Source organism: Mandrillus leucophaeus, unplaced genomic scaffold (genome assembly GCF_000951045.1).
Source record: "Mandrillus leucophaeus isolate KB7577 unplaced genomic scaffold, Mleu.le_1.0 Scaffold338, whole genome shotgun sequence".
NCBI lineage: Eukaryota > Metazoa > Chordata > Mammalia > Primates > Cercopithecidae > Mandrillus > Mandrillus leucophaeus.
The window spans coordinates 425,558-442,842 of record NW_012103565.1 but is presented as its reverse complement, the minus strand read 5'-3'; the positions used below and the strand labels follow the sequence as shown (position 1 = coordinate 442,842).

Sequence of the window (17,285 nt, the reverse complement as noted above, 5' to 3'; positions counted from 1 at the left end):
GGATCACTTGAGGTCAGGAGTTCGAAACCAGCCTGGCCAATATGGTGAACGTGTGTACTAAAAATACAAAAATTAGCTGGGCGTAGTGGCACACGACTGTAATCCCAGCTGCTCCAGAGGCTGAGGCAGGAAAATCGCTTGAACCTGGCAGGTAGAGGGTGCAGTGAGCCAAAACTCCAACCTGGGTGACAAAGTGAGACTCTGTCTCAAAAAAAATAAATAAAATAAAAAATAAGATCAAGTTGGAGGAAAAATTATTTGAAAACTGGCAAATGAAAGCCTTATGAAGCTATAAAATCTGCTTCTGCGTGTATGTTTATATGTATCATGTGTATGTGATTTTGTAACTGAGTGCCCTATTTTTAATTTTTTTTCCTCCTGCAGCCCTCTGTATTAACTTTTTAGTAATGAAATAATAATCTTGACTTTCTTTCCACCAAGCACTCCCTTGCATTGCTGGCTTATCTAATTATGTTTGCTTAGAAGTTCCAGAGACTGAATCTTGAGACAATCCAGATGCCTATGAAATTCTACCCCACCAGGAGATTACAAGGCTGCAGCTAATTTACAGCCCAGACAAGCCTGAGATGGTACCAGCCCATTCACCAGATGGGGCAATAACTTGAGTCATTGGAACAAGTCTCATAGACTTGCACCATCTCGCCCCACATGCCCTCCATACCAAACTTCCCCTTCTTAAGTCCTAGCATTTCACCTGAGAATTCTGAAGTGGTTTTATTAAGGCAGGAGCCTGAACCATCTCCCCACTGCTAGCACTGAAAAATAAAGGCACTTTCCTTCTACTGCACCTTGTCCTTGTTATTCAATTTTGCAAGCAGAGGGCAGCTGAACCTGTGTTTGGTTGATATTTCACTACCAAAATATATGAAAGAGCTATAGTTAATTGGCTTAAAGAAAAAGTAGGTGCTTAAATGATATATTTTATCAGAAAAGTAGAAATGAACTCAAATGCCTTTTAATTATTGTAAGTTGGGTAAATTTTTGGTAAATAAGACTAATTTGTTGGTTTAATGAAAGCAGCAGTGTAATTTGATCAGCAAAACATCCATGTATTAACCTTAGGGCTTTTGCTTTGGTGGTGACTGCCTAACATTCACAAACTGTAGAAATGATTAATAAAGAAATAAGATGATGGCTAGATTTGTCGAATGTTTCCTAAAAATTTCCAAACATAGTTCTTAAGAAGGAATAAATAAATGTAACAAAATAAAAGGTTTTTGTTTGTTTGTTTAGAGTTGGAGTCTCACTCTGTCACACTAACTGGAGTGCAGTGGCATGAACATGGCTCAAGGCAGCCTCGAACTCCTGGGCTCAAGTGATCCTCCTGTCTCAGCCTCCCAAAGGGCTGGAATTATAGGCATGAGCCTGGTCAGGTAGAAGTTTTAATAATAATTAGGTTTTATAATGTGTTTACTTAAAAAAGGTTTTTAAAATCCTTTTGGTAACTTTTTCTCCTCGAGTTTTGCTAAGCTAAGTTAAATGATAGGTATTCATTAACTATCTAGATGATCTCCAAATAACATATAATGCTGAGACATTAATGACTAATTATGAGTTTATAATCTTAAACTTTTGGCTTCGTACTTCAGAGAAACAAAGATATTTAGATGTGTTAGTATAATGTCCTGTTTCACATAAAAAAATTCCATTACAAAGCCTCTTTCAAACTATTATAAAATGTGTAGTCATTAATTGTTGGGACTCAACTGACAGTTAAAATTTACTTTGTTTTTGTAGTGGTAATTAGCTTTGTAAACTTTTTTTTTTTTTTTTTTAAGACGAAATCTCACTCTTGTCCCCCAGGCTGGAGTGCAATGGCCGATCTCAGCTCACTGCAACTTCTGCCTCCCAGGTTCAAGCATTTCTCCTGCCTCAACCTCCCAAGTAGCTGGGATTACAGGCACCTGCCACCATGCCCAGCTAATTTTTGTATTTTTAGTAGAGACGGGGTTTCACCACATTGGCCAGGCTGGTCTTGAACTCCTGACCTCAGGTGATCTGCCTGCCTCAGCCTCCCAAAATGCTGGGATTATAGGCGTGAGCCACCACGCCTGGCCTAACTCTGTAAACATTTATCAGCCTCCAAGAGTATCTAGTACCTTAGTTTTTCTACTTGTTGCTCAACCCAACTTCACCACAATACCAGGTCCCAGACCTCACACTCGTGGAGATGCTCCTGGGATCCTTGCTTGCCTGCGGTAGCTTATCTTGTAGCACTTCACACTTGAATACCTAATATAAGACCAAACCCTCATTATGATGTGATTTCCCTCAAGCTTTATTTTTAGAGACAAGTTCTTGCTCTGTCAGCCAGGCTGAAGAGCAGTGATCATAGTTCACAGCATCCTCCAACTCCTAGCCTCAAGAGATCCTCCTGCCTTGGCCTCCCAAAGTCCTAGAATTATAGGTGTGAGCCATTACATCCAGGCCCCTCAAATTTTAGAAAATGATGGTTGGCTTCCCTTAAAGCAGCAGTCCCCAACCTTTTTGGCACCAGGGACTAGTTTCATGGAAGACAATTTTTTGATGGGGGCAGGGAAGGGGGGTGGTTTTGGGTACCTCAGATCATCAGGCATTAGATTCTCATAAGGAGCACACAGCATAGATCTCTCACATGCACAGTTCACAATAGAGTTCATGCACCTATGAGAACTGAATGCAGCTGCTGATCTGACAGGAGGCAGAGCTCAGGCAGTAAAGCTCACCTGCCCGCCACTCACCTCCTGCTGTGTGGCCTGGTTCCTAAGAGGCCACAGACTGGTACTGGTCTGCGGCCCGAGGGTTGGGGACTCCTGCCTTAAAGTAAACAAAAGCAGAATCTTGCTAAAACTTGGAGGAAAAAAACAAATGATATTATGGTGTATTTTTATTGTCCATGGGATAGTTCACTGAATAGCTATCAGAAATAAACTAACTCAGGTAGAGCAAAACAATACTAGATCATCAGCTGCAAAGCCACTAGCCCTACTTAAACTTTTCACCAGTTGTCAGCTGATTGCATTAAAGAAAATTACACCACTCTCCTGGAAAGCTCATGCCTTTTGTTAGTAGCATTTGGAATAGGATTGGATAGAGCAAAATCAGCTTCTGAAAAGGCTAGACACCCTCCCAATTCTCTCTCCCAGCTGAAGATATTTTTATCCCCTTTCGGCATTTGCAAATCTTGACAAAATTCCTCTGGGGACTGGTTATGTTGTTAAAAATAAACTACATACCAAATTCTCCTTCATCGGCAGAAAATGAGCTACTCGTTAGATGTGCTGCTGCCAAAACACTCATTAAAGTTCCTGGAGCTTCATGCCGCCACTGTTTCCGGTTTTCTGGAATGCCTTCAATCACAATAACTTGACCATCTGAAGAGGAAAGTGTTATTAAAAATAAAAATGCTTCTTCACTTGTATTTGTATAAGATCACAGAATGTTAAAACTTTGGAGGTAACCTAATCCCACCTCTCATTTTACTAATAAAGAAGCTGAGGTATAGAAAAGTTTAGTGACTTCTTGTCACATAGCTGATGGGGGGAAGAGTCACTCATTGCTTTGTAAACTGGCTTTTCGGTATGATAAAATTTTTATTCTGTTTGCCTATTTTAAATTGATTTATAACTTAATAAGACAATTGAGGGGAAATTCAATTTATACACATAATTGCTCATTTCAGTGATATACTTACATATTTCATCTTACAGCACATGTACAAATTTTAGCTCCCTCTCAGCCCATGTTATCAAGAACATAGGAAACGAGTAATAAAAATCTTTACCACCTGTGAAGATAACATCCAGAGGTTGGAGGCTGTTATGGCTTTTTGTTTGTTTCTTTGGAGACAGTCTCGCTCTGTCAGCCAGGCTGGAGTGCAGTAGCACGATCTTGGCTCACTGCAACTTCTGCCTCCCAGGTTCAAGCAATTCTCCTGCCTCAGCCTCCCGAGTAGCTGGGATTACAGGTGTGTGCCATCATGCCCGGCTAATTTTTCTATATTTAGTAGAGATGGGGTTTCACCATGTTGGCCAGGCTGATCTTGAACTCCTGACCTCATGATCTGCCCACCTCAGCCTCCCAAAGTGCGGGGATTGCAGGCGTGAGCCACCGCGCCCAGCCTGCTATGATCCTCTTCTAAGGAAAGGCTATGTGAGAGGTTCAAATGTAAATGGAGGAATTTAGGTAGAAAACATCATCATATCCTAAACACTTCTAACATTTAAATAGCACATCGGCTTCAAAGCAATTTATATGTATCTTTGAACTATTAACTTTCTAAATCTTGTAGAGATAGCTACTCTTTTAATTCTAATTTTACTGGTAGAAAAAAAATGACCCTATGAAATCCCAAAAAAAGTTGCTGAGCTGGCCTTGGAAAGTAAATCAAGTCAGCTGCCCTTCCTCATGCATTTTCCCTCACTCCGAGGAAGGTGGCATCCTGGATTTTTCCTCCTTTATATGTACATGTCTAGAGCGGTCGTCTGTCCAGGATAATTAGCAGGCAAGTCTCTTTAGGAGTAGGGAGATATCAAAACAACATATTTGAAAGTGTCTGATACAAGTCTATAGGGGTTGTACTGAGAAGTAGACTATCACATCAGGATGAGCACCGGGCTGTACGGGTCCTTGGTCTTCCCTTCCTGACGACTGACGCTAAGCACAGACTCACCGTCAGGCCCCGTGGGGCAGGTGGAGGTGATGTCGGCCACTGCCATCATCTGCAGCAGAGCCTGAGGCGCTCCTCCATCCCACTGCCTCCTGTTTCCCACAGCAGCTACAGTCTGCGTGGAAAACCCTGGGTGTAAGAAAACAACTCGTTAATTCAAAAGCAGTCAAAGTGTGACTAATTGCCCCGAACAGTTCTTAAGAACTCAGAGGTAGTTTATCAGCAGGTAGTTCAAAACCAGAAAAATGACCACCCTTGTTCTAACAGAAATAAGATTGAAATGACAAAAAGGTGTCAACACTGTTTTACTTTTACTCTTAGTGTTTGATTGACTAGCCAGTATTGCTAAATGCTAAGGAAGTATTAGTGACACAAATGGACAAATTCCTTGAGGCATCTATGAGAACTTTCACTCTAGTCTTTTTCCACAGAAACACAATCTGTTCCATTTTCTTAATTTAAAAAATAACTTGTCCTGTCTTTTTCCTTATTACTGTTTTCACTATAGAAAATCTGAAAATAGCCGGGCACGGTGGCTCACGCCTCTAATCCCAGCACTTTGGGAGGCTGAGGCAGGTGGATCACCAGGTCAGGAGATTGAGACCATCCTGGCTAACACAGTGAAACCCCATCTCTGCTAAAAATACAAAAAATTAGCTGGGCGTGGTGGCAGGCGCCTGTAGTCCCAGCTACTCGGGAGGCTGAAGCAGGAGAATGGCGTGAACCCTGGAGGCGGAGCTTGCAGTGAGCCGAGATCACGCCACTGCACTCCAGCCTGGGCGACAGAGCGAGACTCCGTCTCAAAAACATATATAATAATTAAAAAAAAAAAAAAAGAAAATCTGAAAATCAGGTAAGTAGAAGAAAAAAAAAATCACCCATAATCTCACTGTCCAGAGACTATAACAATTTCAATTTTTCCCTTCTGCATATGGTTTTTGCTTCATTTTGAAACAAAAAATTGGACCACATCCTAGATGTCCTCTCAGAGCTTGCTTTTTTCAATCACCTACAGATCATATCCAGGTTACTAAATATTCTTCTATACAGCTATTTTAAAGCAAACATAATATTCTGCTTTATGAATATAATATAACTAATCATTTCCTGCCAGATTTTTAGGTTACTAGTGATTTTTCACTATTAAAAATAATACCATCATATAATGACCTCATTTGTAACTAAATTTTTGTGGACATTTATGATTATTTAATCATAATGTATAATTCAATAGATACATTATTGAAAATGACAATTCTAGGGAGTAGATACTATTTGCTTTACTACACAGCTTTTTGTTGTTAAAGTTGAATTATTACTAATTCTGTGATTTTTTTTCTATGTATTTTGAACAGCTAGATCTTCCCTGTTAAAAAAAAAATTACCTATATTCCTTTATTTCATTTTTGAATGTACAACTTTTTTAGATACAACCTCTTTGATTTTTTAAATTTATTTTGTTGTATCATATTATATAGGGTCTGATTTCACAATCTTCCCCAAACTGTTAACCAATTGGCCCAGCAGCATTTATTTGAATAATCCTTTCTTTTCACACTGACTTGTGATGTTACTTTTCATTTGTGCTGAATTATGATACATACTAGGATTTATTTCTAGCTTTCTCTTCTCACTGTTTTAACTATTTGGGTGCTACTATCATATTGTTTGAATGACCATAATTTCTGTAATATATTTTGACGTTTGGAAAGGTAAGTACCACTTCACTGTTCTTCTTTTTCAAAATTTTTGGCTACTTAAGAAGCTCCAGGATTCTCCAACCTGCTGAGATCTCCCTATACCATAAAAATAAAAAATAAAAAATAAAATCCTACTGTGGTTTTGATTGAAATAGCCATAAATCCACATATTGAGGGAGGAGAAAGAAAGAACCAGTGAGGCAGGCAGTTAGGGCAGGTCCTCAGAATTCTTTCAAACAAAAGAACAGTCTGAAAAATCAAGCTGCAGACACGGATAAGGGAACTAGCACAGGAAGCTTGCCTAAAACATGCCCACAGCTGCACAGATAAGGGAGCAAGCCCAACACAGAAATGCCTTTGTCCTTTGTGCAATCAGTGGGCCTCCAGCAAACAGTTCCTTCTCCTTTTGTGGGCATGTACATGGTGGCCTCCAATGAGCACATTCCTTTCCTTTTGGGGGCATACTTTGGACTGTGAGTCAAGCCTCTGTGAACCATCACTCTGACACTTAGCTGGTTGTGGGCCAAGGCTCCAATTGGTCTTTACACCATGTTTTTTTTTGTTGTTGTTGTTTTTTGAGATGGAGTCTTGCTTGTTCTATCACGTGGCTGGAGTGACTGGAGTATGGTTGCACAATCTTGGCTCACTGCAACCTTCACCTCCCAGGTCTAAGTGATTCTTGTGCTGCAGCTTCCCAAGTAGCTGAGATTACAGGTGTTCACCACCACACCTGGCTAATTTTTGTATTTTTAGTAGAGATGGGCTTTTGCCATATTGGCCAGGCTAGTCTTGAATTCCTGGCCTTGAGAGATCTGCCCACCTTGGCCTCCCAAAGTGCTGGGATTACAGGCATGAGCTATCATGCCTGGTCAACCATCATGTCATTTTCTGAGTGGTGCCTTTTCCAAAAACAACCCCCAGCCAGTCAGCATACTAGGAGAACGGGGTGGAGCTGCCAGAAATTCACGCCTTATGCAAGTGAAACACCCAGCCCTATCAGGTTCCTCATAAAAGCCTTTGTACTCAGCTGTGAAATGGCAACTCTCTTGGGTCCCCCCTCCACAGTGAAGAGCTTTCCTCTTTCGTTTATTAAACTTTTAGTCCAAACTCACCCTTAGTGTCCACGCTCCTTATTCTTCTGGTCATGAGACAAAGAGTTCTGGGTAATACCTCAGACAATGATACTGCAATATTTATTTGGAAAAAATATTTCCAATATATAGCACTGCTATTTCTCTCCATTTATTCAAGTGGTCTGTAAATACCTCAGCAAGGTTTTACAGTTTTCTTTCTATATGCCACACAATTCTCATAAAGTTTATTCCTAAGTGAATGAATATACATACACACTCATATATATATTTGCTGTTATTACTATAAATGAGATCTGACAACCAACTGAGGAAAACATTTGCAATACATATTACAGGCAAAGGTTTGATTTAAATCAGTCTTATAAAGAAAAAAACAAACATGTCATTTTCAGTAGAAAAAAGGATGAAAGGCATGAGTACATAATTCATAAGAGAAATATGAAGGGTTGGCCGGGCGTGGTGGATCATGCCTGTAATCCCAGCACTTTGGGAGGCAGAGGTGGGTACATCACCTGAGATCAAGAGTTCGAATACCAGCCTGGCCAACATGCTGAAACCTCGTCTCTACTAAAAATATTTTTAAAATTAGCTAGGTGTGGTGGCGTGCACCTATCCCAGCTACTCAGGGAGGCTGAGGCAGGAGAATTGCTTGAACCCAGGAGGCGGAGGTGAGCCAAGATTGTGCCACTGCACTACAGCCTGGGTGACAGAGGGAGACTCCATCTCAAAAAGAAAAGAAAAGAAAAGAAAAGAAATATGAATGGTCAACAAACATATAGAAAAATTCTTCAGCCTGAATAATTATTACAGGAATACAGATTAAAATGAGAGACAGTTTTCAGTATACTACTAATGAAGGGCTTTTTTTCCTTTCATCTAAAAAATAGCCAACCTCCTCTGCTTTTCCCAGCAAACTGATGCAAAGATAACAGTGAATTTACCCCTCACACAGTTGACTGCTTTCCCTGAGGCCATTAACGGCTCCTGAAGGGCCAAATCCCACTCACCTCATCTGGCCTTTCTCCTCCAGTTTATGCTGCCAATTCCTGTGCCTCCTCCATGACCTGTCTCTCCTCCTTTGGCTTTACTCTCTCCTGATTCTCCAAAGTTTGTCTATATAGTGGTAGGGATATGTCCTAAGTCCCATTTCCCTCTCACTCCAGTCCTTCTGCATAGGTATTTTGACCATCACGAAGGTTAAGAACCACGGATATGCTAATGGCCACCAAGCTATATCTTTATCCCTGATATGCCCCAGGACTTCAGTCTTATATAGCATCTGCAATTGATGCTATATAGATCTAAATCTCAACATGTTCCAAATTTAGATCACTACCTTGTCTCTCTCGACCCCATTACCCTCCATGTGATATATTTTGGTTGATGAAAGCTTCATGCATTTGAATTAGCAAACTGGGAATATCCTTGAGCCCCTTCTCTTCCTCAGGTCCCACACTCAGTATCTATTCTTCCTGCACCACTCTGGCTCATGCACTTGGACTCTTCTCCTGCCTTCATTCTTGCCCTCCATGCCATCCTTTGCTCTGCAGCCAGCATGATCCTTCTCAATCACAAATATGATGGCATGCCAAACCCTGGAGGAGTGCAGACCTCCCTGACTCTCTACCCAGCTCGCACTTCAACAGTGATTAACATTTCAGGCTCAGGAAACATGTTCTGTGCTTCTTTTGCTCATAACACTTCTGTGATATTGAGAACAGGGTCCAGATTTTATTCATCTTTGAGCTCCCTACCACTGAGCAGTTTTTGGCACAAGGGAGATGGCTGCTGAATGGAGATTTTTCCAGAAGGAAATAAGGCAGAGTGTATTCCAGGAAGAGGAAACTGAGCCAAGTCAGGTCTGTAAATGCTATAGGAGAAAATGGGCATTCCAGCTCTAGTAGAAAATGGGCATTCCAGCAGGCTGTATGGATCCCATTTTCCATGGAAGGAACGAGGCAGTGCTGGGATGAGAAAAGTGGGTCACAACAGAATTAGGCCATGTAGTGTAAAATGTGATAATATGTGGAATGGACCTTATTCTGCAGGTATTATCCAGAAAAAAATCTGAGCAGAGTAATAATATGCCAAGATAACTTTAGCAACTGATATGGTTTGGCTGTGTCCCCACCCAAATCTCATCTTGAATTCCTGTGTGTTGTCGGTGGGGGGGGCGGGGGGCGGCCAGTGGGAGGTGGTTGAATCATGGGGGTAGGTCTTTCCCATGCTGTTCTCGTGATGGTGAATGAATCTCATGAGATAAGATGGTTTCAAAAAGAGGAGTTCCTCTGCACAAGTTCTTTCTCTTTGCCTGCTGCCATCCATGTAAGATGTGACCTGCTTTTCCTTGCCTTCCACCATGATTGTGAGGCTTCCCCATCCGTGCAGAACTGTAAGTCCAATTAAACCTCTTTCTTTTGTAAATTGCTCAGTCTCAGGTATGTCTTTATCAGCAGCATGAAAATGGACTAATACAGTAACCATTTAGAGAATGAAGGGGAAATACTAGAGAAAAGGATGTCACATAAGTGAATAAGGCAACACAGTGAGGGGAAGGCAAAGGGAAAATGAAAAGACAGGACTTGTATTAGGCACCTAGTATGTGCCAGGTCGTTTATACATCAAAACTCACTTTGGTCCTCACAATAACCCTGTGTGGTTATTCCTACTACTATTACCCCCTGTTTCTAAGATGAAACTGAGATTCAGAGTGTTGGAATAACTTGTGAAAGAAAGGTCACATAACCAGAAAGTGGCAGCAACAGCTGAGATTCAAACTCCCATCTGTCTCTGAAGCCTACACTACACTACTGAGAGATGACAGAGCTCTAAACTAGTAACAGAGGGAAGGAAGGAAGAGGAAGACTCCAGAGACATCTCAGAGTAGACACTATGCTGAGGGCGCACCCTGGTGACAGCACTGACTGTGAAGTTCTCATAAGATAAGTAAACAACAACAAGGGAGGGGTCCCAGGTGGGGGTTAGGGGTGGGGGAACAACTGTTCTGAGAGATGACTAATCACAGATAAGCTGCTGGCACATCCTGTTCCCAAATACCTCATTCCTTCCACATGTAGCCCCAGCAGCAAAACCTTACCTGCACACCTTACCAGCATGTAGCTCCTCCAATAGGACCCTATAAAACTTCCTTCTAGCCCCTGCCTCTTGGCAGACAGCCCCTTCTCTGCTGTGCTGCCCACTGCACTCTTGCAACGTATCTTTGTACCTTAATAAATCTGCCTTTCTTTACCCACAATTGTGTTCATAAATTCTTTTACTGCCCACAACACTGGCCCCAGCCAGTTGCACCTGTGACACTGACCAAAATAAAGGGTCACTGGAAAGGAAGAGCACAGAAGAGCTTGACTTTACACAGCTGAGTTTCAGATACTGGCAACACTTGTCCATGGAGGTTCCCAGAAGATAATGAGAAAGACTGGTAAGTCTGGAGCTCCCAGGAGAAGCTGAAGCTGCAGGAGGGAGTGGGTGTGGAGCAGGAGAGGAGGGCTGGATCTCAGGCAGTGTGGTCACTGCATGGGTGGCAGGAGAATAGGAAGTGTGTTTCCGCCTTGCTTAGAGCAGAGAAGGGTCAAATAACAGTGGAGCCGAGGCAGATGCATGGGGACAGAGTTCAAGATGGGTTGCTAATAAAACAGTTCCTTCTCATTTACAGCTTTCAAGAGACACGTACCTGCTTCTGGGCAGTGAAGTTTCTCAAATGCTTTGTCTGTATAATCTCCATGCTCCTTTACACATTTATATTCCTTAAACTTCAGGCCATCCTCAAAGGTCAAAGTTTCATTTAGTATATCCATTGCCTAAATCAATTCCACAGTGTTTCATGATAAATTAGCCATATTTTGAAAGAAAGAAAAACCATATTTTCGTGTTCCTAGTAAAACTAATTAGCAAGGTATATGGTAAACATTCAACATATGTTTACTAAACAAATAAATCCATAGAGTTTTAAAACTAGAGCTATGTTAGAATAAGATAAAAACAGAAATGTTTTTATTTCTTCTCCATGTTAACAGTGTCAAGCACTGGTCAGAAGGCAACTTAATTTTATCTAGACTTTCTGACTTCAATATTATTCCACTTCAGTTCCATTCTACAGTGCTCTCAAGCTTTTGTCATTCATGCCCTGTTTTAAGTGTACGACATTCTTAAACCAGCTCCCTAAATCTGCTCCTAGTATTTTGTAGCCAATATCAAAATGACCACTTCAGTTTCAAGCAGATCACAGCAAAGAATAAGAAAGAGTGGCAGTTAAAACCTTTTGGACTCCATTCTTTCATTTCAGTAGGGCAACGTCAGCACCTCACTTCACAGAAGCTCTGTGAGAGTACCACTTCTCAAGTTCCCACCCAGAAGCAGGTCCCCAGATCTGCTCCACTCTGATGTCACAGTTCTGAGGCATTTAGGAACTTACGGTTGAACAGAGGTGAATGCTATCACCACTCTAATGAAGTCTTTGTGTAGTAAATGCTCATAAAAATAAGAAATGCTAACATGAAAATGTTTTAAGCTAATAAAAAACATTAAATAGATTGAGCATCAGATATAATTATTCATACTTATATTGACTTAAAAGGTGAATTCAGAAAAGGTAAAATGGAAAATAAACCAGTTAATTTTGACATTTGTTACAGGTCTGATAAAACCAGGATAAAAAAAGATTTTAAAATCAACTAATAAAATGAAATTTGGATTTGCCATATTGGATTTACCATATTTCCCCCTTGCTGTGGCAAGGAGAGCCCAAATGCATGAATGAGATTTACTCAAAGTTATCAATAACTAATTAAGACCTAAAATAAATGTGCCTGGTTTCGGGGTACCTGTTCAATTTTTCAGGTCAGTATATTAGTTGTTGACAATGTATCAGATCTTCTATTTTAATTTGGCTATGATAAAAATTAATATTACGAGTAAAATAGCTCCTTTAAAGGAAAGTACATTAAAATGTAACAATTTATCTAAAGAAATACCCCAATAAAGTAAAATGGGAGAATAAAAAGTATTTGGAAGACTCATTTGAACACCAAACATTTTTCTTTCTTTCTTTCTTTTTTTTTGAGACGGAGTCTCACTCTGTCGCCCAGGCTGGAGTGCAGGCGATCTCAGCTCACTGCAACCTCCGCCTCCTGGATTCAAGTGATTCTCCTGCCTCAGCCTCCTAAGTAGCTGAGACTACAGGCAGGAGACACCACGCCCAGCTAATTTTTTGTATTTTTAGTAGAGACAGAGTTTCACCATGTTAGCTGACCTCGTGATCCATCTCGGCCACCCAAAGTGCTGGGATTACAGCCATGAGACGCTATGCCCCGGCCTTGAGCACCAAACATTTTTCTAGAAACATTTTTTAAAATTCTAAACATCCAAATAAGAAAAGAAGAAGCCCAACCATCTCTTCACGGATATGATACTATACCTTGAAAACTCTGAAGACTCCACCCAAAAGTTGCAGGAACTGATGAACAACTTCAACAAAGTTTCAGGATACAATATCAAAGTACAATAATCAATAGCATTCCTATACACCAATAACATTCAAGCACAGCACCAAATCAAGAATGTAATCCCATTTACAATAGCCACCAAAAAATAAAATAAAATACCTAGGAGTACATCTAACCAAGGAGGTATAAGATCTCTACAAGAAGAACTACACAACACAGAAAGAAATTCTAGATGACACAAATGGAAAAACATTCTACAATATCAATATCATTAAAATGGCCATACTGCCCAAAGTAATCTATAGATTCAACACTACTCCTGTCAAACTACCAATGTCACTTTTCACAGGATTGGAAGGAAAAAAAACTATTCTAAAATTCATATGTAAATAAAAAAGGGCCCAAATAGCCAAAGTAATTCTAAGCAAAAAGAACAAAGCCAGAGTCATCACATTACCCAACTTCAAACTACACCGTAAGACTACAGTAATCAAAACAGTATGGTACAGGTTCAAAAACAAACACATAAACCAAGGAACAGAATAGAGAACCCAGAAATAAAGCCACCCATCTACAGACATCTACTCTTTGACAAAATCGACAAAAATAAACAATGGGGAAAGGACTTCCTATCCAATAAAAGGTGCTGGGATAGCTGGTTAGCTATATGCAGAAGAATGAAACTGGACCCCACCTTTCACTGTATACAAAAATTAACTCAAGATGACTTAACGATTTAAATATAAGACCTCAAACTATAAGAATCCTAGAAGAAAACCTAGGAAACACCATTCTGAACATGGGCCTTCGGAAAGAATTTGTGTGTGATTAAGTCCTCAAAAGCAACTGCAACAAAAACAAAATTGACAAGTGGGACCTAATTAAACTAAAGAGTTTCTGCACAGCAAAAGAAACTATCATCAGAGTGAACAGGCAACCTACATAATGGGAGAAAATATTTGCAAACTATGCATCCAACAAAGGTTTAATATCTAGACTTTATAAGGAACTTAACTGAACAAGAAAAAACAACCCAAATTTTAAAGTGGACAAAAGACAGAAACAGACACTTCTCAAAAGAAGACATAAAAGCAGCCAACAACTATATAAAAGAATACTCATCATCCCTAATTATCAAAGAAATACAAATCAAAACCACAATGAAATACCATCTCACATGAGTCAGAATGGCTATTACTAAAAAGTCAAAAAACAAATATTGGCGAGGCTGCAGAGAAAAGGGAATGTTTATGTAGTGTTGGTGGAAATATAACGTAAATTAGTTCAACCACTGTAGGAAGCAGTTTGGATATTTCTCAAAGAACTTAAAACAGAACTGTTCAACCCAGCAATCCCATTACTGGGTACATATCCAAAAGAAAACAAATCATTCTACCAAAAAGACACATATACTCACATGTTCATCCCAGCACTATTCACAATAACAAAGTCATGGAATAAACCTAGGTGCCCATCAGTGGTGGTCGGGATAAAGAAAATGTGGTACATATACACCATGGAATACTATGCAGCCATAAAAAAGAATGAAATCATGCCCTTTGCAGCAACATGGATGCAGATAGAGGCCACTATCCTAAGCAAATTACATAGGGATAGAAAACCAAATTCTGCATGTTCTCACTTATAAGTGGGAGCTAAATATTGAGTACTCATGGACATAAAGATGGCAACAATAGATACTGGGAGCTACTACAGTGGGGGTAAGAAAGGAGGGAAGCAAGGCTTGAAAAATTAACTACTGGGTATTATGCTCAGTACCTGGGTAATGGGATCATTCATATCTCAAACCTCAACATCACACAATATATCCAGGTAACAAATGTGCACATGTACCACCTGAATCTAAGATAAAAGTTGAAAAAAATTATCCCTACAGCCTGTGAAATAATTTCATGAAACAGGCTATTAAGTAAGATATATGCATTTTCTCATACCTACTAATGGAAATTTAGACTTAATGGCATACCTCTTCCTCTTGGAGGATGTTTTCATCAGAAATACATTTGTCTAAATTAATTTCAAACTTTACCCCCTTCTAGGAGAAAGCAAAAAAAAAAAATCAGTTTAGCAATTCAATAAAAGCCTTAAAATTACAACTCCCTAGGTCAATTTTGTTTGACATTATAGATTCTTAAAACCATTAGTCTCACATCACAAAATAGAGCAATTCTATAAAATAGTTGGGGGAAAATCATGTAGGCAACCCAGATCACAAGGTGGTTCCCCAGCCAGTTATTTAATATGGAACCCAAAGACAAAAGTATTTCTTACCTTAGCTTTATATTTCTGTTCTGGATTTTTACTTTCCTTTGTGTTCTGAAGCCTCATTTGTTTCAAGTCTCTTTCAATGTCCTGAAAATTCAGAGAAAAATACAATTTTATCAACTCATGTATGTTTACATGAGTTGATTTCCGGGTTAAATCTGATGATTGATTTAAGAACAAAAACAAGCTTTTGTAATGGAAAGTTAATAATAATTCACTAAAAACTTGGGCACAGTATCCATTCTACATTTAACACTGGCACTTCAGTGGGTGAAATTCTATAATGTGACAATACTTATCACTCTAGTCCACTCCAGTCCAACCCAATTCAATTCAAGAATGTAATTTTGACTACAGGATCTTTCCTTTAAGAGGCTTATGATCTTAATCCGGAAAATAAGCAAAGTGCACAACTCATGATGGTAGACAGGAAGGAGAGGGCTCTGAAAATTGGCAGGCAGTTTCAAGGAGGAAGAGAAGAAAACTAAAACTGGATAACAAGAATTTCAAAAGGCACAATTGAGATGTGAACTCCATATTCGGAGGTTTCTTACCGTCCTATCTTGGGCCGTCTGCTCTTCTTTTCCCTAACACAAGGGGTTTCACTCATTCCTATGGATTTAAACGCCACCGTTAAGCAGTGACTCTTAAATGGGTATCTTCAGGCTTCACTTTTCCTCTCCTCTGAGCTCCAGACTCACATATCCAACTACCTACTTAGCATCATCTTCATCTTAATATTCACTTCACAAATTCACAGCGAGCACTCCCTAGGGGCCAGACACCCTCAAAATGGGTTAGCACAGTGGACATGACCAGAAAGGTCCCTGCTGACATGGAGCTTACATTTTACCGCAGTAGGATAGGTAATAAAAGAGTTAATAAACGACATAATTTCAGAAAGTGTTAGTGCTATCAAGGGAACAAAATAGGATAACAGGACGGAAAACAAGTAGGGAGTGAGAGTAACACAGGCAAAGCTTATCTGACAATTGATTTAAGCCCTGGAATGATATTGGACCTTGGCATATGCAGGTCTAGGGAGAGCATTTTCCATGCAGAGGGAACAGTGGGGTAAAGGCTCCAGAGCAGGTATGTAAACTCTCACAACCTCTCTAACTCAATGTCCAAATGGAACTTGAGTGCCCTCCACCCCTCCCCAGCAGAGGGCACTGAAATCGTATGCTTTCAGCCAAGAAGACAGAGTATCAGAAACCAGATTTAATTCCTCACCTGAAACAACCAAAGAGCCAGACCAAATATATACTTGATAAATGGTTTTTAATACATTAGACATCCAGCAATGAAAGACAGGAATCCCTGAGAAACAGAAAACCAATGAGACAAGCCCTGCAACTGCCTCAGCCTCCTGTCTTGAGAGTGTTTGCAGGCCATGGTGCGGGGATGGGGAACTGAAGAGGTACAGGGATGGGGAACCGAAGATGAGTGTGGCCGACTCCCTGAGTTGATAAGACAAGGCTTGGGGGTATTAAGGTGCTACAGTCTGAAAGGCAAAGACCCAAAGAGGAGAGAGCTGCATAAAGAGAACTGAAACACTCATACAATGTCAAGGGGAGTATAACACAGTGCGACCATTCGGGAACACCATTTGGTAGTTCTTTGAAAGTTAAATATACACCTACTATATGATCCATCCATCCCAGTTCAATGTATTTACCCAAAAGAAAGAAAAGAGGCATATGACCACATAAAGATTTGTACATGATAGCCAGGCACGGTGGCTCACAGCTGTAATCCCAGCACTTTGGGAGGCTCAGGTGGGTGGATTACCTTGGGAGGCTCAGGTGGGTGGATTACCTCAGGTCGGGAGTTTGAGACCAGCCTGACCAACATGGTGAAACCCCGTCTCTACGAAAAATACAAAATTAGCCGGGCGTGGTGGCGCATGCCTGTAGTCTCAGCTACTTGGGAGGTTGAGTCAGAAGAATCACTTGAACCCAGGAGGCGGAGGTTGCGGTGAACTGAGATCGCACCATTGCACTCCAGCCTGGGCAACAAGCGTGAAGCTTGTCTCAAAAAAAAAAAAAAAAAAAAAAAAAAAAGATTTGTATAT

The 17,285-nt window shown here is 40.3% G+C and overlaps 2 protein-coding genes across 2 annotated transcripts in view; both read right to left on the bottom strand.

The window, feature by feature from the left end:
- The window catches only part of LOC105545764 (serine/threonine-protein kinase Nek5-like), a 25,869-nt gene extending 22,317 nt beyond the window's left edge, over positions 1-3,552 (bottom strand). The window contains exon 1 of the mRNA XM_011988794.1: positions 3,237-3,552. Within this exon, the coding sequence (XP_011844184.1) occupies positions 3,237-3,300 (64 nt within the window). The 5' untranslated portion in view covers positions 3,301-3,552. The remainder of the gene's footprint in view (positions 1-3,236) is intronic.
- Positions 3,553-4,351: 799 nt separating this feature from the next.
- The window catches only part of LOC105545763 (serine/threonine-protein kinase Nek5-like), a 71,229-nt gene continuing 58,295 nt past the window's right edge, over positions 4,352-17,285 (bottom strand). The window contains 4 exon segments of the mRNA XM_011988793.1: positions 4,352-4,798; positions 11,155-11,281; positions 14,913-14,981; positions 15,218-15,298. Of these exon segments, the coding sequence (XP_011844183.1) occupies positions 4,596-4,798; positions 11,155-11,281; positions 14,913-14,981; positions 15,218-15,298 (480 nt within the window). The 3' untranslated portion in view covers positions 4,352-4,595.